The 26,310-nt window shown below is 44.4% G+C and overlaps 1 protein-coding gene across 2 annotated transcripts; it reads right to left on the reverse strand.

The window, feature by feature from the left end:
* Nucleotides 1–4,724: 4,724 nt before the first annotated feature.
* Nucleotides 4,725–19,979, reverse strand: tshz3a (teashirt zinc finger homeobox 3a). 2 transcript variants are annotated; one of them, XM_028408328.1, is made up of 2 exons: nucleotides 19,619–19,979; nucleotides 4,725–8,161 (listed from the first exon to the last, which is right to left on the reverse strand). In XM_028408328.1, the coding sequence occupies exons 1-2, from the start codon at nucleotides 19,656–19,658 to the stop codon at nucleotides 4,875–4,877; spliced, it is 3,327 nt and encodes a 1,108-aa protein (XP_028264129.1). In that variant the 5' UTR covers nucleotides 19,659–19,979; the 3' UTR covers nucleotides 4,725–4,874. The 2 variants fall into 2 exon arrangements, with proteins under 2 accessions (XP_028264129.1, XP_028264130.1); XM_028408329.1 differs by lacking the exon at nucleotides 19,619–19,979 and adding an exon at nucleotides 15,218–15,596.
* Nucleotides 19,980–26,310: the final 6,331 nt, after the last annotated feature.

Raw genomic sequence — 26,310 nt, forward strand, 5'->3', positions numbered from 1 at the left:
TTTCCCAAACAGAAGGGAAGTCAAATGGATTTTGATTTCACTCCAAATCATTCAGTAGCTTCCCACTAATGTAACTTGATCAGAGCACTTCCAAACCCGAGCTCTGTGAAATGACAGTTGAGATTAATTTTGTCAGGCCTGTAATCGCGCCTTATTGATGTGTTTCCTGTGAAATGGCACATTGGAAAGAGCAGTTTCAGCCAAGGGGCAACTGTGTTTCATATGGCAAGTCATGGATGGACATTTGATGTTGACCTCTTGATCGCACACCTTCATATCATCAGGCAGGCACGCACACACACTCACAGGTAATGCTCTATTATGCTGATTTATTGAAGGTTAATTTAATCACTCTTGTAATACCTGACCAGAGGGTGTTCTTACCCGTGAAAAAAACCCAAGTAGCAGGGAAAAAAAGGAGAAAAACATGACAACAAATCAAAAAGTGATTTCATGAAGGTGGCACCATAGACAGGCCAATCCATCAGAAGGGTGGCAGAGTGTGGACGTGTTGCCACGCGTGGTGCCAGGCGAGGTGCCAGGCGGTCTAAGGCACATCCTCCATGCCAGAGCCCTGAGGCTGTGTGTCCTCGTCACAAGGACAGAGAGGTCGTTAGGACCAACTGCACTAAATCACGTACCTCCTCCCACCCACTGCCGCGGCCAACAAAGCAGGTTGGCGCAGAAATACTGGTATAGAGGCAGATCAGCTACTGGTGGATTCCACTGGTCTGTTACAATGCACATCATATCCTCTTATTCCAATTGATACAGTGAGATATGATGTTGTTATGACACCTCCCCTGCTTTTGAGAGCACCCCAATGTCAACAAGGCTTTACACAGAGTGAGTGATTCCTCCTAAATGCGTTTTAGAGTTTTGCACAAATACATTTTCAGAGCTAAGTAAACAATGCAGGCCATTATCTAGATGTATTGTTTATGCATTTTGCACTCCGTGGCTTGGATGAACAAGTGAGAGAGAGAGAGAGAGATGGAAACACAAAGAAGCAGAGAGAGAGAGAAAGAGAGAGAGTGGGGCTCCGAGGCTCCTTCTCCAAAATACATCAGTTCTGTGAGCAGCACTGGCAGATTTTCCATCCTGTCAGCATTTTTCTTTACGTGCCAAACAGATAGCTAAAGGTACCACTTAATGTGATGGGAGACAGGATCTAATGGATTGATACACAGGTTTTGACATGCTATTTGAGCATGGAGCTCGCTATAATTGGTCATGTCATTGTGCATTAAACTAACGATATATAGAGTACTGCCCTGAGATGAGTGTCTTTAGCAAATCTGTCAGATATCACACCAAAATACCTCTGACAGCTATCTCAGAACGTTGCAACACAGCAGCACGAAATCCTGCACCCACTGGAGGAGGAGGAACATTTAGAAATGGCTTTAAACTCACCTCTTTCTCCTGCTGTCTGCGTTTTGAGCTCTTTAACGCTGTCTGATATCAGCATCAGTTATTTATATCTTGTTGAAAAGGTTTCTTTCTTGTACAAATGATGACCTGTATAGTGTATAGTGTCATAAATGCTTGTGACTAGACCCCCCACATTACAGGCAAGGGTCACAGGTCCAAGGTGAAGCCAACTTGGCTCTATCCACAACTCCTGCATTGCTGTCGGAGGACATCACATCACCTCTCACATGGAGGCTATTTAAATGGGGAGCACCTCTTACATTCTCGTCCATCTCCTCACACAAGAATTTCGGGTGACAGCTTATATGAAGCCAGTGACATTTGATTTGTTCTTCTGTTTTAATCACTCATTTTATCCTTTTAACCTGTTGCTATTTTAACACTTTTTATGCACACAGGAGAGACACAAGTCACACCTTCTGTTTTTGTTTTTACAAACCTGCTAGTGTGTAACATAGCATAGCTGTGTCTGTTCAGACTACTGTACAAGCACAGTGAGACAGAAGTGACATATATCAATGTGCTCTGAAGACATACACCACTATTTTGGCAGCCATTTTGTTTTCCTAAATACATAGTCTCTCCTCCTCAGCTGTCTGTCTGTCGCCGCTGTCAGCCACTCTTGTGTGATTGGTCTGATGGGCTTGATGCTCATCACTCTGTCAGGCTAGGCTCGCCTTTCATTAGTCTGGGCCCCTCCATCCGCCACACTCACACAAATCACATTGACATCCAAACTCCTCAGATCCACAGAGCAATTTAACTGATATTCATTAGAGAGATGACAAGAGCTGATGGGAGATCTGTGGAGTGGAGGAGTGGGGGGACTCATTGTCCTCCTATCCTATCCCTGTCCTGTCCGCCTCCTTTCTTCCCCCTTCACTGCTGACTTTGTTTTAGAAGCATTGAGGCGCATCGGCGTCTATAACTACCCAACCCTCAAGGATAGTCAAGACAAAAGAACAATGGATAACACATCTAATCTCCTTTTTATTATCGTAGAAAAATACAATTGAGAGGAGGTTTGTGTTTTTCATGCTAAATAATTGGCTAACACAGATCTGCAGATTTTACATTACTCTCCAGCAGCCACCATAATGCTCATTCAAGCAGAAGTCCAATCATTTAGCCTTCTCCCTCCAGCCCCTCATTAACCCCCAAAGTGTGAACTATCTCATTAACGCCCTCAACCATCCTCACCCCAAGTCCATCACTAAGCCTAAAGCATTATCAACACATACAGTGCTGGGGAAAAAAAATTGATCACTTCTTGAGAGATAATTTTTATATCTGCAAGGACTCTGTAAGCTCTGAAAACTCACAAGATATTCAATAAGGCCGCTCAGCCTTTTTCATTTGCATTATCAATGGCTACCGGCCTGAATCCCATCTTTCAATTATCATCCTTTGTTAAGGGCTTTATTCTGCTTGTCAGATGTGAGTCATCACTGGGTTCTCCCACAACGTTTCACCAATGTATCCTAAACGTCGGAGGGCCGGGAGCAAGTCTGAGGCGGTAATGAGTTTGTGTGAGAAGACGGGGTCAGGACACAGTGTGTGTGTGTTAATTAATCTGTTCCCGGGTGGGAGGAACTGAAGCGAGATGATGAGATTTAAGAGAGTAAATGGGTGTGCTGCACTCGAGCTGTCCTCTGTTGAGTGAGCGAGCAGGGTTAGAGGCTGGGCAAATGGCCGTCACCATAGTAACCAGATAACTTCCCCGGCCCCAAGTCACTCAGTCACTCAGTCATGACAAGCAAAGCCTGGGAACATCAAACAGAAAGAACATGATGTCCCCAGGCAGCTTCCAATAAGACGAAGGTGGATGGTCAAAAATCTAAGAATGTGTGTGTGCATGAGTGTGTGCGCCCTCATCCTACACACTGAAAAACATTAAAAAAAAACTTCTCATTACATGGCACCGAGCCTGAATTGTGACTACTCCGATAGCATCAACACCTGCCAGTAATACTGTTAGATCCAAAAGCCTGCTTTCAGGGAATAGCACCTGTCTGTGCATTCTGCACCACTGTCAGTTTGTCTCAGCGCGCGTATATAAGATCCGCTTTATTTTTTCCAAGGGACGGTCTTGGAGTCCAGGTGTGTGCCAGATCTGCTGTCTGTGCCCAGGGCTCCTGATGGCATCCAAGCCCCCGTGGTAATCAGCCCACTCTGCCTGCTGTTGTAGCCCGCCTGCCTCCTCCTCCTCCAGTGGCTCGTTTCAGAAACATCTGGTGGTTTACATGCAGCACACACCACCTGCCAGACGCCTTGCAGGCAGTGGCACCGCTCGCACCTCTCTCCAATCCGCCACACAACAACGACACAGCACAGAAATCACCAGGAATACATGACAAATTGTGGATGCAGAAACAAACGCGCAGGAAGGTGTTTTCAACTTGTGCATCTGCAGTTGTAGGCTTGTGCTTAGTCATGACATTGTGGGGACTGGTGTTTTTTTTTGGAATGTACATCATTTTCCAGGAGAAAAATCATTTTCAAAATTACATGTTGGAACTTCTGTGGTGAATATGAAAGACGACAATGTTTTTTTTTGCAGCAGTTATTTCAATTTAATCATAGAAGCACAAGGCATTAACATATCTGTATTGTTTTTTTTATCAAATAACATTTATAAAACTATTGTGCAAAACAGTGTCCTTTTAATCTTCTTCAAAGGCTCTGCACCAGTGGATAGTCATAGTCCTCTTAAATTAGGAAATATAACAAGTATGCATAATTTAAACAGCAAATCGTAAGCTTACACACTGTATGTACATTTATACACAGACCTGGATGTTAAGTGTCCACTCAATGATAAAGAACAAGGCAGCTTTTACAATCAGCAAGAAAATCAATACACTGTACAGAGGAAACAGGAAAAAAAAACAAAAAAGCAATGAGCTTCTACTGTTTGGCAGATATTTTTTAAAGGAGCTTTCCCAGGTATTTGGCTGTTTTAAGGTGTTAAACAAAAAAATAGACCAGTTTGACAGGGCATTTTAAAACCTGGACAGGACAGGACTGTACAAACGTAACAGTAAAACATGCAGCCTACCAGCAAATCAAAACCAAACTCACAGAAATACAAAATAAATACAATAAAGTTAATACATTTCAAGTTAATAGCCGACCTTCTAGTCAAATGATCCACCGGGATTGTGAATAATCCATCCTCTGTGGTGAGCACTAAGGGAGCATCTTTGACTTACAGTATACTCTAATGTGAAATAAACATCGAAATCAGAAATGCTCATAGACCGAGTAGATGTAAACACCTTGTGCTGACGTGTTTTTTTTTTTTTTTTTTTTTTTTTAACAGTAGTACATGGCATCCTTTGTGCATTACCACACATTTCAAATATTCTCTGTATGTATTTCTTTTTTGTTAACAGTCAGTATAAGCATGTTTTCCCAGTATGTCTACTGCTAAGAGTGATTTAATGTTTCTCTAGTTCACACACATATAGCAGATGGTCCTCTGGAGATTTCCCATGACTCTTGCTGAGATGAAGCTTGATGGCGTGCTTAGTGGCAAACTTACGAACACAGAGCTGGCAGCGGTACACTGTCCCATTACTGTTGCAGTCATCCTGCGATTGTGGAGAAAGGAAGGACTCCAGGGGCACTAGTTTCTCAGAGAGAGTTTGGGAGTCCCTGCCAGCCTGTTTGGGGGACAGCTTAGCCAGCTCCCTGACTCTGAACCCCAGGTGGGCTTCCAGGTGGCATACGTAAGCTGCTGGGGTTCTGATCTGTGAGGCACAGTCACTACAGAAAAATATAGGCTGACCAGAGTCCAGATTCTTCAGGAACTTGGTTCTGCCTGTTCTCCGTAGCTGATATTTGACATTAGCCAGCCAGTGGCTGATGGTGGTCATAGACAGACCCGTGAAACGAGATATGTGCATTCTTTCCTGTGGGGTGAGGTCATTAATGATGTACTTCCCTTCTGATGTTTGCCTCAGACTTGAGGCAAACTGGGCCTGCAGGAGGAGGAGGTGCTGGGGGTTCCAGTTGGAGTGCCGGCCCTTGCGTTTGTGGCCGTGCAGGGACACATCATCATCTTCGTGGGCAGAGGCAACAATTTCAGTTTTTTCTGCAACACGGGGCCGTGAGGGAGGCTTAGTGACATGATGCGATTGTGTCAGGTTTCTCAGCATGTCTGAAATATCTGACAGTGCATTTTCATGCAGAGGGCTGCTGGATGTGTAGGGAGAAACTACTGTTAGCTTTGCAGGAGTGACTAGAGAGATGGGGGAGATGGAAGAGGCTGTGGATGAAGGTGTCAGAGGTGCTGAGCCTACAGAGCCTCTATCATTTTTCCCTTTTGTGAGGTCCATAGGCTGGTCATCGCTGGGCTGGCAAAAACTGTTTTCAACTACACTTTCTTGCTTTTTGGTCTGCGACGGAGGAGTGGCTACAGCGGCCTTCTCAGCCATGCTCTGACTGAGCCTAGAGAGCAGGCTCAGGGGATCTTGGTTTGGCAAAGAGGGCTTGGCTGCTTTTCCCAAATGAATGTTCATTACTGACTGAAGAGCACTTAGAGGGTTGACAAAGGGCTGCTCAGGAGGAGCATGACCAGTAATAATGGCTGTGCTGCATCTCAGTGTCGAAGCAAGTGGGGATTTGACTGCCGTTTCTCTCTTGGGTTCTGTTGCCGGGGATGCTCTGTCGCTATGGCTTCCCCTGTCGCTATTGGCTGGGGTGACTTCCCTCCATTCCCGAGGTGAGTCAGCCTCTCCTCCCTTGTGTGATTCTTCAGCCTCGCTTTCACAGGGGGAAAGATGGTTCTCCCTCTTTGGAGACAACTGCTTAACCCTTTGCTCTACTTTTGCTACTTTCTCAGTCACTTTTTTCACTAAATCTTCCATTGCCTGAAAGTTGTTGCTGGGAAATGGGGAGGACTGACTAAGTGGTGGAGAAATGAGGGGCTGGTTCTTTGCTCCATCCCCGCCATTGAACAAGAACTTCATCTGTGAATTCTTTTCCATGCTGCCTGGTTGAAGTTTGAGGGCACTGGGGAACTGGTAGGCGGCGTGGATGCTAGGGTAGCCCCCCCAGCTTGGATTCCCACTCTGCGCCTTATTGATAGCTGTCGTCACAGTGTTTTCCAGTGATTTGAGAATATCAACGCCCCCTTTAGGACTCTCCTTCAGGTCCTCCTCAGTAAGATATTTGTACTTTGAGATGTCATATTTTTCCTCCCCGTCACCCTCCTCCTCCTTACCAACAGAAACTGCAACTAGCTTCTCAGTTCCTTCAGCCTCTTGCTTAGTGCACTCCTCCTCAACCTCCTCCTTCTTGATCTCTTTGAGAGGAGGAGAGGTGGCAGGGGAAGCTGTAGTAGTTTGAAGAGATGGAGGAGAGAAGGTGGAGGGTGCAAGGGGAACAGACTGGACCCTCTGTTCAGGAGGTGTGGTGACCCTCCCAGGATTTGGGGAGGTGGCCTCAGGGAGTGTTTTGATTCTCTTTGCCATAGAGCTAGTCACCTTCAGGAAGTGTCCTGTAAGCATCATGTGGGTCCTCAGTTCTTGGAGTGAGTTATGGGAACTTCCACACTCCATACACTTAAGGATCTGGAGTTTGTTGGATTCAAACTGCCAAGCATAGCTGGCACCATTCTGGTGGCCATAGCGGTTATTGGAGGCCGTGTAGGGGCTGGGGGAAGGTTTTTGTGAGGGTTCATTCAGGTCTGTCTGTGGCTGCTTAGCTTTGGGGGTTCCTTCTCTGGAGTGTGTTGTGGCAGACAGATCCAACCCAACCAGTCCTCTTTTCTTTGAAGACATAATTTTGGCTGCCACAGGGGCCATGGGCTCCTTCAGAGGCACTTTCTGGTAGTGTTTGGTCTTGATCATGTGGACACTGAGATCCTGGAGGGATTCAAAGGAGTGACCACAGTACATGCACTTCAAAACTTTCTGGGCATCCTCTTTTCCCTCCATCTCCAACAGGGACCGCTTACGTGGTTTAGACCAGCGCCTTGCACCGGCACCTGCCTTGTCCTGGTTGTCATCGCGGTAGTGACCTGTATCATTCATGTGAACTGTCAGCTCTACCAGGGTGTCATAAGCAGCACTGCAGCCCTTACAGCGAAACTTGCTGGCCCCAGTGAAGATTGAACCAAACAGCTTTGGGTTTTGCCTGTGGAGCTGGACTGTACTAAACAGGCTGGGCTCAGACGGAGCAGAGTGGCGGCTCTGTGGAGGATGCTGTTGTAGTGTCTTTGCCACTGCAGACTGGTGCCAGTCATAGCTACCGCTGCTGCAGCTGCTACTGCTACTAGTGCTGTTGCTGCGAGCTGGCTTCTCTGTGGGAGTTGAGGACTGTGTGGAATTAAAGTTCAGTGGTGACCACAGAGGGCTGGTCAGGAAGCTGGAATAGATAGCTTTCATTTGTTCTAAGGTGTCCATGCCTATGGGAGGTGTCTTAGTGCCAGCATTCAGGGATGCTGTGACCAAGTTGCTCTCAGCTTTTCTAGAGGGGCTCTCAAAGTCTGAGAGGCGATCGCTGGTCTCACTCACATGTGACTCACTGTCCATCTCTTGTCCTGAGAGCTCTGTGGCCTCAGCTGATTCTTGGTCACATGTCTGTTCCTTGGCAGCCCCTACGCTTTGCTCCACAAACTCATCTTTCATAGGAAGGTCATCCTGAGGGGCTGAGGTCAGGTCGTCTGCTTCTGCTTCCTCATCCTCCACAGTGTGCTCTGTCAGCTCCTCAGGAGAATAGGCTGCAAGGAGAATGGAGACAAAGAGAGAGGGAAAGAGATGAGTTAAATTGCAGGGAGTGAACACGCTATGTTAGAATAACTGGAGAAAAAGTTTCCCTGCTATGTGTGCCCGAGGACTCCCAGGGATAAATGAGCCATCTGTGTGGGAGCCTTTAAAGCTGAGCTGAGAAATTACAGTCATCCCATTTCACCTCATCAACCGTTGAGGTGTTATTTTCCTCTAGGCGAGCCTGTATTTATATACTACCCCAGCCACATGGAACTTATGCCTCCCCTCTTTTCACTCCTTCTATTGGAGGAAAACAAAAAAGAAATATCTTGGCAAAAACATAATGCACCATTTTATTTATCTCAGGGCGCAACAGCTTGAAATGAAAACTAAATCTGAAATTAATGAAGCCCAATCTCACTGTGGCATTCTCCTCTGGGGTAATAAATGAGTTGGATCAACCTCCATCTGTCAGTTAATATGTCTGACGCCTCTTCATCTGCCTCGTCTCTGATTGCACACACATCCATACTGACACACACACACACACACACATGCAAAGAGCATATCTTGAAGGATTTTAAGCAGGGGATATCAAAATTTTATTGATGAAATTTTTATATGTTGAAAAGACATCCCACAGCGTCATATGAACTGAAGTGAGTTCATTACTTTTTTATTATGATTATAGGAGACAGGAGTTTGTAGGAGTCTATATGTTTAAATGCAAATCTCAGACCACACAGGTGTTAAAACAACTAAGCAAAATAAAGGAAGAAAAAATATGAGATCCAGCAAAGACAGGGATGAAGAGGATGAGGTAAGAGTATGGATCTGAGATATGATGGCAATGCATAAGTGACCTGTCACTTTGTATGTTGGCGCACACTGCTCACATGGAAAGAGATGGTAAGTGAGGATGTGTGTACGTGGTCCAGTCCTACACACACACACACACACACACACACACACACAAACTCCTGTGTCTCCTGTGGCGATGAGTTTACCCGCCTAACGCCAACTCACCCCCTTCTTCCGCAGTGTTACCAAGCCCCCGCTCTCTCATTTCCTGACCTCCAACTCACTCACAAAACCGCTCAACCTAAGGAAAAACAAATAATCTCTAAAAACAGTGGATGGCCTGTGGACAGGTCTGAGGCCATTTGGACAATATTGTAAACTAAGACAAATGCTGCAAAAGGAAGCTGTAGGTATAGAGTTTTGAGCGGTCACACAGTCCAGCTTGTGTATGTGGACACATGCACACAAACACAAGCACACACAGGCTGTGAGTAAATCCTTCACCCCCCCCCCCCCCCCCCCCCCCCCCCCCCGACACCCCCACCACCTCACGCACACACATCCAGTCTAAACAAAAATGTCATAGCTGAAATAACTCTCATTTCCAGTGCTAACAGCCAATCTCTAGGCAGCCATGCGGCTGGCGCTGGTCTGATTTGGGCCCTGGGGGCACAGTCAGCAGGCAGCACCACAGAGAGGCTAGCCTAATGGAGACCTGGCAGGTGCGGCCCACTCTCCGTCCTCCCGGAGATTTGGTTTGTCACTGGGTATCCATTACCTGCCATTCTCCGCTGATAGGCCCCGACAGCCCTGATCAAAAGATGTCGTCGGGCCCCAGTCCGCTTGGCAGTCAGTGGCATGTCGTTTGTAAAAAGGGCCAAGCAGGGTGTAAATAAAATGACATGATCACTTCCCCGGCCCCTCATGTTCTGGACACAATTATGATAATGTGGACGTGCAGGGGGAAGGAGGGGTCTGGTAGGATGGAGGAAGGGAGGGTGTGTGAGGAAGTAAATCGCTCAAGCTTGTTCAGGCAAACATGACCAGGAGATATCTCCCTGCTACCAGTGACTTCCCGCTCCATCTTTTATTTCGCTTTATTTTCTCTTCTGCCTGTCCTCTGGAAGGTATTCCTGTCAGATTCTGATTTGAGAGAGGAAATCCAGCCAGGATGAGGTATTTAATATATTTGCGTCCTGACTAGCTGGTCACAGATGTCAGCTTGCATCAGGCGAGCCTGGAACACCGCTTGACCAAGTTGTCAGGTCACCTTCCTCTTCCTGAACAAGAAAATACTCCACATATTCAGTCACATTGTCTAGCTATTTCATATCATGCCATCACATCTGTAAGCCTTCCCAGGCCTCTCTCTGCGACTAAACTGGCAGTAAATATTTTACATTTCATACTATTAGAGCTGCAGCCCAATGGGTTATTGTTCATTTGTCATTAAGGCCAGATAATGCAAAGAGGGGAGAGAAGTCCAAAAGGACAAGCTATAAAAACCTATAGAGTTAAACCATGCTCCCAGGCAATTTAAAATGCAAAACAAAAACCATTATGTCTGAGCACTATCTGTTAATTTAATCCCCAATGACTGATAATCCATCACACAGGGCGACAACCACATCCAATTATTCTCCCTGCCTTGACTGACAACAGAGGTGATTTATCAAGCTAATAAAAGGTGATGGGAGTATAGAGGCTCCTTTAGAATAAATTATGAATATTATGAATACAACAATACTCTTGGATGCAGTCTTAACTAATATCTAAGCATATGGTGGAAGGCCAATGTATGAAATTTCCTAGTGTGTGTGGGTGTGAAAAGGAGAAAAATAAAGCAGCAGTGTGTGTGTGTGTGTGTTCTTGCAATGATAAACTGAGCTAATGCCATGTGGGGGAAAGACAAGAATCATTAGGTTCCATGAATGATTCCTTTAGGATGGGTAGGAGGTGCACTTTCACACAATCAGCATCTCAGTCACAGCTCGCACAGAAATAGCAATAACAAATTCACACAAACACACAAGCTGCAGAGAAACACACATTTCACCTTAACATACACAACCTCAAATACACCCACACGTAATTATAAATAAAGCTAGTCAGTCAGTTATGACACCCCCCCCCCCCCCCCTTCACACACACACAAACAGACGCACATAGATGCAAGCGATGAGGAAAGACAGTGACATCTTGGCATGCAGGAGGCATTCCTGTGGAGTATCATTTTCATAAACATAAGGGCCGCAGACGAGGAGGGAGAGATCATCTGATAGAAATACTGCAGTGCTGCTCTGACGATCAGGAACAACAGAAAGGGCAGGGACAGGGGGGTGATTAAGCAGGAAGGTGCTGTGGCTGCTTCAAACAGCAGAGGCTTTCAGTGTGTCTCTGTCCCGTGGGTTATTTCTCCTCAAGTGTGATCTGTTTTTAACACATCAGGAAGCATGTGCTCCTGATCTGACTATTATTTTAAACAACTTTACCTGCATTTCTTTGCAGAATATGAAAACCAAAATCTCCCCATCAAGCTGCAAGTAAATGCTGCAATTAAATCCAATCCCTTGATGACCAAAAGGGAATATTCCTGGTCCTTTGCTTCCACAGCTGGGGAAACAGTTGGGGAGACAGGTCACGCCCAACAGAAGCAGGGTAAACAGGATGTGTCATTAAAACTCTCTACCTGTGTCTGGCCCTCATTCTCAAATGACTGCTTGGTCAAAACCACAACCTTGCCAGAGGCAACGTGATTTTAAAATGTGGAGTCCTTTGTGCGGTCATTACAATTACAATTTTTTTCATTTTTGCCTTTTTCCCCCCAAACTATAATGCTGCATGGGCAACAGATGTCTGTATATTGTTTGAAAAAAAGCTCTTTTACAGAAATGATGGTACAAAAATTGACACATGCTGCAATTTGGAAGATACAAAAGATTACTTTTTGTAGATTAGAACTACAAATTCATATGTATATATGTTATATATTTAACTTATCATGTAGCTTTTTTATAATATTGACCTTAGTTATCTGTGCACAAAGATGAATTGGGGGGAGAGTGGAAGTTGTCTACTTGGGTGGTCTCTTTTAGTTTACTCTGAAGGAAAAGTTTTATAGCTTTTCTTAAGGAAACGTGAGGATAATGTGATTTTATTCTATTTTAATGAAGCTATCTAATAAAAAAGAAAGAAGTTAGAGTAGCTTCAAAGACCACATGTTGGCTGGCTTGTTTAAAGATCAGACAGCAAGGCTGTGAGAGGACAGAGTTAAACTGTATCACTGCATGACATGTGCGTCTTGACATGTGTACAGTATTTTAACTGGACCTCAACGCCCTCAAACCAACACAGCCCCTCAGCGGGGGGCTCTTACTGACAGGAAACAGCTCCAGAACACTCCAGGACAGGAAGTCACCTCAGTCTCAATAAAAAAAAACAGAAAGAAAGAAAGAAACACAAAAGGCCGCCTTTTAGTGTCTCTCAAGTTTCTCTGCAGTCTAAAACTCTTTAAATAGATTAGAATAATTTAGCCCAAAACAGCCCCATTCTGTCAAAATAGCAGCAGATCAGTAACATACCTAAAATGCCTTTCCCTTGTACACATTTGTCAAAGTAACACACTCAATCAAACTTAGTTCTCTCCCTCTTTTCCCTTTGATGTCTACAAGCTAGCTGAAAGTCCCACGAGAAAAATGTAACAGGTGATCTGTGGCCATTTTAAAAATTAACACACCCTGACATAAGTGGCTTTTTCAGATATGACCAGAGAAGGATATCTCACACTGCTCACTCTCCAGGTTTTTTAATACTCTAAGAGAGTGCTTACACATGCTATCGTGTTACAGGCGATCATGGATGTCTTTGTCAGTTTTTATTTGTGTGTGTTCTCTACCCCCTGATGGCATTGTGAATACATTGTGTCCGCCGATTGTAGTGCAGGATGTGTGATATGGGAGATGGGAAAAACAGAGAGATCATTCTGGCCCCAGGCAAAGCTTAGGGCTGAACCGTGTCAACGCACATAGCAAAGAGGGGAGGGAGAGAGAAAGTGAATACATTCCACCCTCAGCTGGTTGTTGTGTCCTCAGAGCTGCCAGCTGCACATACAGACCTTCAAGACCTGGAAATTCATCTAGTTTATTTGACATGAGACGAGTCACAACCACATAAAAGGGCCTCCCGTTACTTAACTCCTAAGACAGAAGAGAACAAGGTAAGCAAACTCATGAGGTCTCAGCTTGAAACAGCCACAATATGCGATAAATGAAATGGAAACAAACACACAAAGTGCTTCCACAGGTGCACAACCAAGGGCAGTAATAAGGATTGTTGATGTTGCAGTCAGATATGCACATCAGATCTGTAGTCAGCCATCTCTACCTCCTTTACATCACTCCACTTTTTCTATACACATGAAGCAGAGATGCTGTGTATTCCTTGGACTCATATGGCCTCATAGAGTAGGTCAAACACATTTCATTATTTGTTTCTGATGGCAAATTCCTACCTGTTATAACAATTTGCATGCCAACATTTTTGTAGTGAGGCAACACAGATTTACAGCTGTACTTGTAGCACTGTTGATCAACAGCATGTCCATCTGAACACAATAATGTAAACTCAATTTGGAAATACAGATTAGTGCTTAGACAGGCTACTTTCACCAGCGCCAAAATGATAAGAATGAAGACTAATAAAACCTGTTGACGTGTTTGACATTTATTCAAGAATTTTTGTTTGTCAAATGATTAGAAATATATTAAAGAAAATGCATATATGTCTGACGAGACTTCTTGCCTTTACTGCAGTCTGATCATACTTATCACTGTGCATCACACACCAAAGGCCCATTCTGAGCCAGGAAAATCTCTGCAGTAAGTACAGTAGAATTAAGTCATGCTGAGGGCGAACAGGTAATTTTTTTGTTGTTGTTGTTGTCATGTCCTTGCTTCACCTCAAGCAGGAAAGAATTAACACAGGGCAGAAAAACAGGCGCTAAAAACACACCTTAAGGTTCTTCCTTACTATCAGCATGTTAAAGCTGCTATTGAAGTGGGGGTTAATGCAGATCTTGAATGACAGGTTTGTATCCAGTGCGTTTGTACAGGTATGAAGTGTAGGGAACTCATGTTAAGGGATGGGCTCTTTTCTTTAATGCCAGAACTAAAAGTAGTGCTGTGTTTAAAGTTGAAACTTAGGCTAAGGGTTACAGGGTTGAGGGAATAAAACTGGGGATGGGGATGGCCAAGCCTCACTCACAAAACACACAGCTGCTGCCATGATCACCTAGCAACGAGGAGGTGATGGACGCAGCCTGAAGATGGATGGCCACCATAAATCACAGTAGTGTGTAGGAGGAGGAGGAGGAGGAGGTAACAGACAGAGAGAAAAGGAACAAGAAGAGGACAAAAAACAAAACAACACTTTTTCCACTTCTCTGAAAAAGCAGCACAGGCGGCCTTGCCTTGACCTCTCACTGTACTTTTATTCACAATTGTTGAGGAATGACGCCGGTCTGGGGACTCTTCTGGGCAAAATTAATGGAAACTTCTAGGTAATCACTGCAGTCAGTTATATTGGATCCAATGGATCGCTTTATGATGTATAATTGTAATAGATTCTACAGAGGCTTCTACATGCCCTTCAGTGTTTTTTTCATGATTCCACTAACTTTTAAAAGATGATAATAATGACAGACTATACCTTTCATAAAGCAACCCTCCAGGCAAGGCAATCTGGGTAGTGTAGTTGCGGGATAAACATCCCTGGGCTATCTGATTATGGCTTACTGCTGCGGCACTGGTGTCTAGTAACACTCAGAGAGAGCGCTCAGCCATCCATCACACAGTGAGTGTCTGTCTAAGGCTTTCCACCCTGCTTCTTCTCGTCCTGGCTCTCCAGTTACAGCCATACACGGCCGGCCTAAATAATATTCTTCATGATAAATGGCACTATAAGCCTGGTATCCATCATTAATCTGATTTTTAAAGAAGCATCCATCTTGGAGAGAGCCTGTTAGGGCCACGGGAGAGCAGAGCAGCTCGGGTTCATTTAAAGGCCAGGCTGCTGCATGAGTGATACCTGTCAGCCTTGTTCATCAGGGAGCAGCACACACACACACACACACACAGCATTAAACATTGACGCCATATGGCCACATGCCTGTGCGTACACACACACCTCCACAGCTTCTCTACATGCGTCCGTTGTGCATATATTATGAGTAAACAACACCAGCACACTTGTCGGACTTGTGTACTCACAAAGCATATTTCCCCCCTTCATTCAGACATCTAGAGACGTGTCATGGAAGAACATTCTGTCACTCATCAAAGCACAAGTCAATGTAACTCAATCCTCCCTGTCATCTCGAAAAAATCTCCCCTCCCAAACGCTTCTCCTCAAGGGTTTCAGGAAAACTCACTCTTCCCTGGAAAAACTCTCCCTCACAAACGACAGTTTGTGTGTCTCCCTCCACCGACTCTACACCTCATTCTCCGTCTCTTTGTTTCTCTCAGTCCACTCTCTGTCTTGTTTTTCCCTCTTTCACTCTCTCTTTCTCTTCCTCTCTGCCCCCTATCCACCTCCCTTCTCAGTGTGTCTGGTAAAGCCTGTTTGATAAATGACACACGTCACCGTGTCAGAAGCGAAGGGTGGGTCAGTGATAAATGACTCTGTTGAAAAGGAAATCGGCTCTCTGGCATGGCCGGGCTATTCTCCTCCTGGATTGGGTTTCAGGACCCCTGAAGACCGGAGCAGCTCGGTTTCCCCGAAAACAGCACACATCCCACCAGGCTCTAACGCTCCTTACCTCCGGGAGGGGAGGGAGAGAGAGAGAGAGAGGATTGGTGGGTGGTGGTGGTGGTGGTGGGGCTGGAGGGATCCAGCCTGTCCCAATTGTCGCCACAGTGCAGCTGCATCTATCACAACAGCGGTGGGACTATTTTTACAAAGCCTCCGACTCAGTGCCCAGACAGCAGTCTCGGCTGAAAACCTTGGCTGAAAGCACACTGAAAGCTGAAAAGAGAAGAGTGGATGGCTAACGGTTTTCTATTTGTGACACTACTACAGCACTTACACTCTTCTTTTTCTCCTCGAGCCCAACCCTATGGCTTGACATCTGCCAAGTGTGTGTTAAAAAGGAGAGAAGGCCCATTTAAACGCCCCCGCTCTTCTTCTTCTCCTCCTCATCGTCCCCACCACCAGCACCTCCTCCTCCTCCCCCCTCTGCCCTCTTTCTCTTACACTCTCTCTTTCAGTCACTTGCTGGCAGGGTGGCACTGTTATCATTACACAGGCAGAATTTATGGAGTCAAGGCCTATGGCAAAAACAAAAAGGTGTCTGTCAATACCTGTGGGAACTACTGTCAGCCGTACACCTCCACCTTCCACTGTTGCTCTCAGCCTCATTAGGTATGCACTTATCAGACACGTAGATCACAGACGTGACTCAACCACACCGGAATCCAGCCACAGGACTTTCATTAGCAACAAGCCCTGCAAGGCCAAAACATTTGCCTCGATCACACCTGCAAACAACGCCGGCGGAGGTGCACCGTTGTTAACGCTTGCTAGCGCTGACACAACGTATGTCGGTCGAACAATTAAGTCCCAGCTCAAGCTCCCCCGCTGCTTCCGTAAGGGCATGCTTTTCACACATAAACAACAGGAAGGCAGACAGATATAAAAGCCGCTTTCTTTGTTGTGCTTGCTGCTTTTACAACTCAGTCACAACATATGTGCATGTGTCTGCAATGTGTGCTGTAAATGCTTGTATCTTTACTAGTCAACACTCTGTGTCTTGGGTTTCTAAGTTGGCATATCTGAATCCTGCATGGACTGATGTGCGAAGAAGAAGAAACTGTAGGCCTACACGGTTCAAAGAATTATGGCCTGATCCCAGCAGGTGGTCTATGGTTTCCATTCCTTTCGTTAGTATCACAAGCCAAACCACACACACATGCAAACCCAACAAATCAGAAAGTGCACACCTTCTAAACACACACTCATGGACAGACATGAGTGATGGCTGCCAGTCTGGCAGCAGTAATCCTGACCCTGCAGAAAGAAGAAACTGTTGCTGTGGAGTCCTGTCTAAACCAGACTAATCCCACCTCCCCGGCCTTGCCACCCCACTTCTTCTATATTTGACACTCTCATACAAAGTTTTTGACATAGAAAATGAGAGGATGGATTTCCCCGCATTGACGGCACAGCGCACTGACACATGCGACACTCTGGATACTGTAAATACACTGTGCCCACTCTGCAGACACACTGTACGATTTAGACATTCCGATTAAATAGCTGCATCTTGGCCCACATGTTGTAAAGCCGACGTGGACTTCCTGTTAAGTCAGTGAAGTGTTTCAACTTTCTCAAGCCACTTCAACAGCTTCAGGCTCTGAGCTTGAGGCAAAGCTAATCGCCAGCCACGAAGGAAGGATGTCTGTATTTCCACAGCCGGGAAAATCTCTTTCTCATGTTTGCCTGGGTGTTTATATGGCCAGCTGCCCTTGGTTGTTAAGACCACTCAGACCTGACCCAGGTACGCAGGCCCATTTGTCACCTGCAGCAGAAAATTGAGTTACAGCACAACCAAAGGCGAGCGGCTCTGTGTAATATCAAGTTGATTACATCAAAGTGGTGGCAAACCTCATTGGGCTGGGCACCCCGAGCTTGTCATCTCCAATCACAGGGCCTGTCAGGACTCCATCAGCCTCACGGCTAATTGGACCAACGCTAATGAAGCAGGCAAAACAAGTTTTCTACTGTGGAGAGAGAAACCCTCTCAGACAGGAAAGAAAGAGAGAGAGAGAGAGAGAGAGAGAGAAGCTGAGAGAGAGAGAGTGTGTGTTTGAGAGACAATGAGAGAGCAAAGCAGGGTGGGTGGGTGTGTGTATATATATGTGTGTGTGTGAGAGAGGGGGGGGGGGGGTTGGAGGGGTAGATTTTTCATGCAAGTCTCAAGGTTGCAGTGGGCTGACTCTCCCCCTAAGTCCCTAATCAAGGCCCATCATCTGTCATCCTTTTCTTTGCTCTCTCTATCACCATGCTCTGTGCTGCAATCAATTCATCATCACCCTTTGTGTGCCACTGAACAGTTGACAACTTTATAACTTGCAGCTGCACGAGCTGACTGACAGGGGTGGAAGGGGAGCATGAAAAAATGAAGAAATGAATAGATGAATGAATGAACAAAGAAGTGTGGTTTCAGGGAGAAAAAGTTGTTTTCTAAAAACACAAAACGATCTATATTACAGCCTTTTATTCCCTTTCGTCAACAGAGAAACAGCAGTGTAGCAGGGAGGAGAGAGTAGAGGAGGAGATGGAGAGAAAAAAAAAACATCCTTCTCACTGATCTGAAATCAGAAAGCTTTCAGTCATTCTTTATGTGCTCCCCGCGGCCACTCTGAGCCAGTGAGCATGTACATTAGGCTGGGGCATTTTGATGAAATAAAAGCCCAGGCCAGCTTATGGCTAAACAGAATGGGAGCACTCACTCAGCCTGTCTCTGATTGACCATTAAAGCCATTGATGAATGGGCCTGTCAGGGGAGAGACAATTAAATCAAACATGAAACAAAGCCGTTGTGACGGCCCGGTCTGACAGAGCAAACCCATTCCTCCCCTCCATTACATAGCACACAGCTCCTTTTACAACCCCTAACCCACTCCTCCCACCTCCTCTACCCACTGTATGTGTGTGACTGTGTGTGTGTGTGTTCAAAGTGAACAAGTGAGCATGTGCACATGGGAGTGTGATGTTCTCTGCTGGAAGTGTGTGTCTGTTTTGTGTGTGTGATGTCTCACTGTGAAACCACTATGTCCCCCTCCTTCCTTTACTTTTTGGTGAGTCACTTGACCATCAGAGTGATAGAAAGAGTGAGTTAGTGTGTGTATGTGTGTGTGTGTAAGAGAGAGAGAGAGAGAGTAAAAAGTACACAGGGCCTTTCAAAGTGGTTTAAACGTGACGTCAGGGGCCTGCAGCACATGGTGGGAAGTGATTTTCTGATGCAAATCGGGAAGGATCAGATCAAAGCCGCATGACAGCCAATCAATCAACCGTCAAATCAGACATGGCAACTGTCGATTATGGCTCCTTCCAGCCCACGAAACTCCATTGTCTGCTCTCAAATTGTTTATCTTATCCCAAGAAAAGAAAAACCTCAGAGGTAGAGCTTTTTTCCGCTTCTGCAAAGAAGTTATGCGCTCGGATCAAATGCGCACAAAGCCCTTATGCTCCCCTTATGGCACGCCTCGGGCACTCACCATCAAGAAAAGACTGTTTTTTTTCATTGGGCTTTACTCTCAAACATCAAACCTAGGTGGTAGTTAGTGTCGGTGAAGAATCGGTGATTTAAGTTGGGAACAAAAGGAAACGAAAGTTTAAACAGCTGCGGACTCATCCCGATAGCCGCACCGGAGCGTGGCAAACGCAGAAGCACACGGCGTTGTATACAAACTGTACATCCGCTTTAAAAGGTAATAGTTTTTCACAAGAGTAGCCAAGAGTGACAAAGCGCATCGCCAGAGAGCAGGGGACACAAAGTGGAAACGGAAATGCGGTGTAAAGTGAGAGCTTTACACAACAAATGTAACACCCGCAGCTTTCACTCACTAAACCTTATATTTTACGCACATTATAGTTGGATACACACGTACCTGCTGCGCGCTTGGGCGCTTCTTGTTTCCTCCGTGGCATTTCTTGTATTTTTATGGATTTCCGTGAAAGTCTTCTTCTTTTTATTTCATACAGCTAACCCCCCCTCTCGGCGCCGTATCCGGGAAGATCCACCTCTACTCAAAAAAGATTTACGCCTTCGTGTAGTAGACGGGGAGTCCGATGGAAAAGAAAACTAAAAATCATCGTTACGGAATAGAAGCCGGCAGTAAAAAAAAAAAGTCAGCGGGACAATAAATAAATAAGGTGGGTGGAAGGTGGGTTGTTTTTGTCGGTGTGATCGCGTTCAGAATGTCAGCGGTGATAGCCAGCGTCCACCTCGGCTGCCTGGTCTGGCAACAGGCAAAGTTGAGGGATAAGAGAGATGATCGCGTCACTCACAGCAGGAGAATGGGCAAACCCACCGCTCCGTTAACTCTTTACTTCTCAGAGAGGGGCGGACACCACACAGCAGTGTCCTCCTACCTCTGAATTTCATAGGAATCGCAGCTCAGATGCTTAGATTATTATTACACAGTGGGTGTTTATTACAAAGCTACAAACAGTATGAAATATATTCCCGCAATGTCACGAGATATGTGACGAATTTAACCTGTAGTTTATTGTGTGCTGCAATGTATTTATGAAAAGTTGTGATTTTGAAAATTAAGGTACATTAAGTATAGACATTTATGAACCACAGATTTACTTAATTCAAATGTAAAAAAACCAAACACATTTTATTGTTATTAAATAGTAAGTAGCATATCATCCATGAGCTCCTTGGAATAGGAATAATAGGAAACACAAAGGGGGTGCAATGAAGGTGGGGTTGGGAAGTGTAATCACTATAGATTACAGATTAACGTGCATACCCATGTAATTTGTAACATTTGTCTACGTAACATTGTATTAATAAGAATACATTTGATTAGTTCAGTATAATTGCATGCACCACTGTGTGCTGCCTCACCTGCATCCAGGGGTCACTCTGATGGTGATGTTGTGTTTGGAAGAAAGAACCCAGTTAATTCACAACCTCAGTTAATTCAGTTACATACAACATTCTGTTTTTGTCTTTGTTTTTACTAATGATTTATAAATGATTTATAAATGACTAATGATATAATAAAAATTAGAAGGCATTTTTTCAGGTAGACCCACTGGATCACTAATTTATAATATTGATTAAGACAGATGTGTAATCCAAGAATATAATCTGTTGGCTATAAGGACATTAGTGTATTCTGATTACCACCTACACCCTGCGTGTTGTTTTTACAGCGTGCACACTCAGTATATTTTATAACTGGTAGTTGCAAAAATTTGCACAGCACCCCCTCTACTCGCTAAATCCAAACAAACCTGATGGCTTTTCCTGACTAATTTAATGTGAGCAGTTAAATGTTAGCTTTCATCACAGTAAAAGCATCAATATATCCACATTAGGCAGAGATCAAAGCCAGTTCAAGGAAGCAGCGTTAAGTCTTAGTGCCAAGGTAATGAGTTCTTTTTCACCACTTGTCTGCTTTTTTTCTGAAGCCAACAGCATCTCTGCAGAGTGGGATGGTTCTGGGTCTCCCCCTGTGCCTCTGATGTGTGCTGACCCCTGCCAGCAAAAAAAAAAAACACATGAAAACATGCATACAAATACAAAAACATGGTGCGTGTATGTGCTCCAAGCATATTTTGCATATGCAGTGCTCAGATTTGAGAATCTGCTCGCCATCTTTTGTGATTCTTTCACACATGCTTGCGCACACACTAGCAGGGAAGAATTAAAGGCCTCACTGATCAGCAGTCGCCCCTGTCTTCCTAAGAGGCTGGGTCTCTGTCACTTTAACAACATGAAATTACAACCCAAATGGGATGTCAGGGGTTAGCAGTGTCTCTAAGAGAACTATGTGAATATATTTCCTCCTATGGACTTGCCCCCATCATGACCTCCCCCAGGAACAAGAAGTAACCCCGGTGATTGGCATTTTTACAGCCAAATTAAACCATCTTGCAGGCTGTTGAAGGCAGGAGGAGAAAGCAGCATTTCCAAAATTAGTGAGCCATCATCATGACAGAAAGTAGTGGGGACATGGTGTCATCCAGCTACTGTATCGATTAACCCATAAATAGTATACGGCCTCCACACTGGCTCTCCCTGGACCACACTGTAAATGGAAGTTATCTCAGCTGTGCATCTGCCTTGCTTTGCAGTGCGCATTAAAGCCCTGATATCTTCAGACTGCAACCTGCTCAGGCATTTAGCATATCGCAAATTAGAGACATTATGCAAATAATTAGTGTTATCTTGGAGGCTTTAACATTGTTGTACAGATGAAAGCATGAGAGACAATGTGAAGTATTAAATTAAAGGAAAAACTACCACACAGCTCTAACAGGCTGGATTACTCCATTGTATGTAGAAATGCAATTTTATAGGGGGAGTATGCATATTTAAAAAGATTTTCTGATCCTTTTTTTTATAAGGAACATGTGTGATTTCTTTCTATGTCAGGTAGCCTGGCTGCATTATTTCTCTCTTCTTGCTCTTGACACCAGGATTATCATAAAAGAGAAACGTCTGTCAAGCCTGCATTGATTTGCACACAAGTTCGCCCAATCAATCTCAAAGTTGCGATTAAAAAGCACGAGCCGCTTCTATTTTTCTACTGAAATCTTCTGCCAAAAAAAGGAGAGAAAGAGAGAGAGAGAGAAAGAGAGAGAGCGGCCTTTCAATTTCATAGCCTCCAGAACACTCAAGTATTCATTGCGCTCTACTTTTTGCTTTCAACCTCTCTGCAGGAGGCAGGACTCATGACATCTATGTATGCTGCTTCCATTCACGATGCTATTCAGCCTTCAGATGTGTTCTGCAAGTGATCCCTCAATACCATCAAATCGCTCTTATTGGCCTGTGCCCAGTTATGGGCCCTGTCCAGAGAGGCATCACACAGCACAGAGTGCAAAACCGACAGTTCATGTGGGCAGTGCTTTGTCCACACTCAGGGTTGATCTTCTGCAATGTGGCAAAGTTTTGTTAAAAAAAAAAAAACAACAAAACTTCTGAATTAACTGGTTTATAGCAAGCGGATGCTAGTGTTTGTGCTTTATCTGTGTATTCATGTGGCTATGTTCATGTTGTTGAGTGTGGGTGCATAATGCATGGCCCTGTTGCGAAGAGTGATTGCTTTATTCCTGCCTTGTAGGTGCTGTGGGGGCCAGGGCCATGTCTTTGGGCAGCTGTATGGATGGCTTGAGGAGGTCTCCATCATTCATAAAGCACACTTGTACATGTAAAATTGATCTTGCAAAGAAACAGGGTGGCAATAGCAGTTCATCAGTCTTCCCCAACCACAAATCACTCTGAGGTGTTTCCCCACCACCCCCCCACTCCACCACCCCCAGGGGAGAGGTGACACCATTGTCAGTGCGCCGGTCCCCTCGGACAACACAAGGGGCAGGGCAGGAACTCTCGTTCATATACAGTGGCCCCAAAGTGTCCGCTACAATGTGAACAGTGTTTGTGTAAATGTACTGTAACCTCCAACAACATCTGTAACACAAATGCACCTATTCCGAACATCCCATGCAGCTACATTAAGCCAACAAAGTATCTGACTCTTGCTATAATATGTCTAAATACACTTTTTAATTACTTCAAGTGCGTAAAGACGCAGATTTAAAAGGAGGGACAATTGGCTATATGAAATCATTTTTCATGAATCTGATTCATTTTGAAAGCGCACCTACACAGCAGGTGCTGAAGTCAAACTGGTTTTATAAAGGATGCATAATTAAAGCTACCTTTACTCATAGTGTTTAATATATGCACCTCTGCCTATTAATAACCCAGGTCATTAATTTGTATAAATCAGCTATGTACGGCACCAAGTAATTTCCAGTCCTGTAAAGAGAATTGGTGAGATGAAGCTCTTGCCTTTAGCCTTGGGTTGCACATTACACACTTACATTAGTGCACATGCTTCTCCTCCTCCTCCTGCTGCTCCTCATACCGTTTGGACTTTGTCATTGATCTTCATTCTAAAATAATCTCTTATCATTTCTCATTGTAAGCCTGCAGAAAAACCTTTTCCAGATCCCAATTCATTAGCTTCACACTGAAAATAGAAAAAGCTCAGGGAAAAGGTGGACATGTGATGAAGGCTCAGAGTAAGCACCTTTAAAACATGTCCGCTGATCCACCTTAAACTCTCGTGATCTTTCTTGAAGCTTTTGACATAATACATATTTTTCTTTTAGGCCACTGCTGCCCTAAAGCGATGACTCTGTTCACTCCGGTCACATGCTGTCACTCTCTTTCTTTCCCTTGTTATTAAGCCGTATAGTTCAGTTTTCAGTTCGTGTCTTCATTAGAAAACATTAACATTCACAAACGGAATGGGTCAGACATTGAAAAGGTCTCCTTAACATTTCTCAGCGCTTCTCCTCAGACAGCTAACAAGCAAATCTTCAATCTTCAATCATTGTGTGGATGGAAGGAGAGGCACATCTGCGACAAAAGTAGGTTTTTATAATTTTGTAGTAAATTATTAGGAGGAGGAAAAAAAGGTGATGTGGTTCATCCTTTAGGGGTGTTAGATGACTCCACACCATTTCAATTAGCGCACTTCTGATTGTAGAGGCAGAACTCAGGCAATTGATCAAGTCTCCCTCTCTCCTCTTTCCCTGCCTCATTGCCCAAAAGACCCTTTTAAAATATTCAGGTAGATTATGAATGGTTACACCCCTATCTATTTATATCTGCTTTATTGACAGTATTACATTTATATGAAGTCAAGGTGAGGGATTTAATTTAAGACTCTTGCAGAAGTGCTCAGAATATTTAGAAAAAGACTGATTAAGGAACGATGATGTATATGATGGAAAAAAAAGTTGAACGCAGGGTCAACTCTAATGTGGATTTGCATTGCAGAACAAATTCAGGAATATTTCAGTAAGTTTTAGGAGCTGCATGGTCTCACGGAGTGACTAATAATTGTGGTGTTACCTTGTTATGGAAATTCAAAGCTACGTCTGGCACATCTCTCCTCTGATGTCACGTCAGTCTGCTTAGTGCTGTCAGCTTGTGTTTGAGAGAGGGCTGATTTCTCTCTTTCCTCTCCCTTCTCGGGCGGGGAACATAAAAGGGAGGATGTTTATGATGGACGGGCAGCTTTTTAAGGAGAAGCATCACAGGGTGTTGGATGGGAGGGATCGGAATCAGGACGTCTGTGATGTGACGAGACAGACAGGAACATCCTTCTCCTCATGTCGAGATGTCAAGCAGGGAGAGTCTTAGCAGAGTAGACAGTATCATCACTCTCCAGAGTGAAGCAAGAATTCACAGGGGAGGAGGAGAAAGGAGGGACAGCAGTGCAGAGCGGGCGTCTCTCTCTGCCACGGTGGCCTGACTTCTGTGTCAGGTTGGCCTTTTTTTCTTTCCTGCCTATGCTTTGATCATTTATAGTTCTGGAAAATATAAGAAAAATAGAAACAGATTCCAATAATACAGATCTATGCATTTGCTAAAAATTAAGCTGATATTGTCTCTGCTATCCTATCAAAATTCAAAGCAGAATAAAATGAAATATGATTATTATCATGTAGAAAAATACACACTATGATCATATTGTGTAAATGAACTAGAGCATCTTATTTGTCATGTGTTTCTTTTATCATTTTGTCATAAATCACACATCAACTTCTATCCAGCTATACCAAGATACTGTTGAACAAAGTCCTGTCATAGATGCTTACCATTTGATCTTGGATTCCAAAAAGACACAATAGTCTATAGGAATGCTGACCAATAGGGTGGAGTACCACCAACCGTTTAACCTGGCTTTTAACTCCATCATCTTTGAACTTTGTTCAATCTGGACAAAAACTGTAGATGTACAAGTCGTGGTTTGCTGAGAAGACTGTTCCATCCCTGAAGTCAGACAGAAGAGGCAATTCATCAAATAACCCATTCCAGCTATTCTTGAGACTACCTTAAGAATATTAATTATTATTATAAAAGAGGCAGTATGATGGAGTAACACCTCTTTGGGTACAATCTGTCCTTCATCTTACAGAAGATAAACATAGACTTTTCTAGCTCCTGTCTCTGGACGCACATCATTACGAGTTTTTTTTCTGTTGAATTACAGCTGAAAGACATTCCACTCTGGAAAGACATTCCACTCTGGAATGTCTTTCACCAATAATCTGCATAAATTTACACCTTTTAAAAATGTGAATGTTCTGTCTTTCTCTTCCTCTGCCTCTTATCCTGTTTGGTAATTAGCCTTTGACCCCTCTGGGCTCATGCAGGCGTAAAGATTGAAGGACAGAGATAGTTTAAGCAATGGATTTGTCATAGAAATTTTTCATCAGACTGAAATCTTGAGGGCAGAGCTCCCAATTTATTACATTATAGAGTACATCTTGTAGCACTATCACTTAGGAAGGAAGTGTCAAGCGGAATCTGGCTTTGACTGTCGTGCCAACTCCATTTGCCTGGGTTTTACAGCATGCCCCTTGACTTTGCCATGTGTGGAGAATCACTAGATGCTGGTGATGGGCAGTAATTCCCTCGTCTATATGAGTGAGTGATCAGAATTCATATTAGCATCTTTACACGCTGATGGCAGCCTGTCACTCCAGGTGCCAAGTGGTCTCCTTGGACTGTAGTCAGTCACTCACAAGGATGGAGCTG

The sequence above is a fragment of the Parambassis ranga genome, chromosome 6, assembly GCF_900634625.1.
Source record: "Parambassis ranga chromosome 6, fParRan2.1, whole genome shotgun sequence".
Classification (NCBI taxonomy): domain Eukaryota; kingdom Metazoa; phylum Chordata; class Actinopteri; family Ambassidae; genus Parambassis; species Parambassis ranga.

What these genes read in the sequence shown, in the direction of transcription:
- tshz3a (XM_028408328.1), bottom strand. Translation starts at nt 19,658, where the DNA reads ATGCCACGGAGGAAACAAGAAGCGCCCAAGCGCGCAGCAG. An exon ending in AGCGCCCAAGCGCGCAGCAG is followed by an intron (nt 8,162 to 19,618) that starts GTACGTGTGTAT and finishes TTCTCCTTGCAG; the next exon opens with CCTATTCTCCTGAGGAGCTG.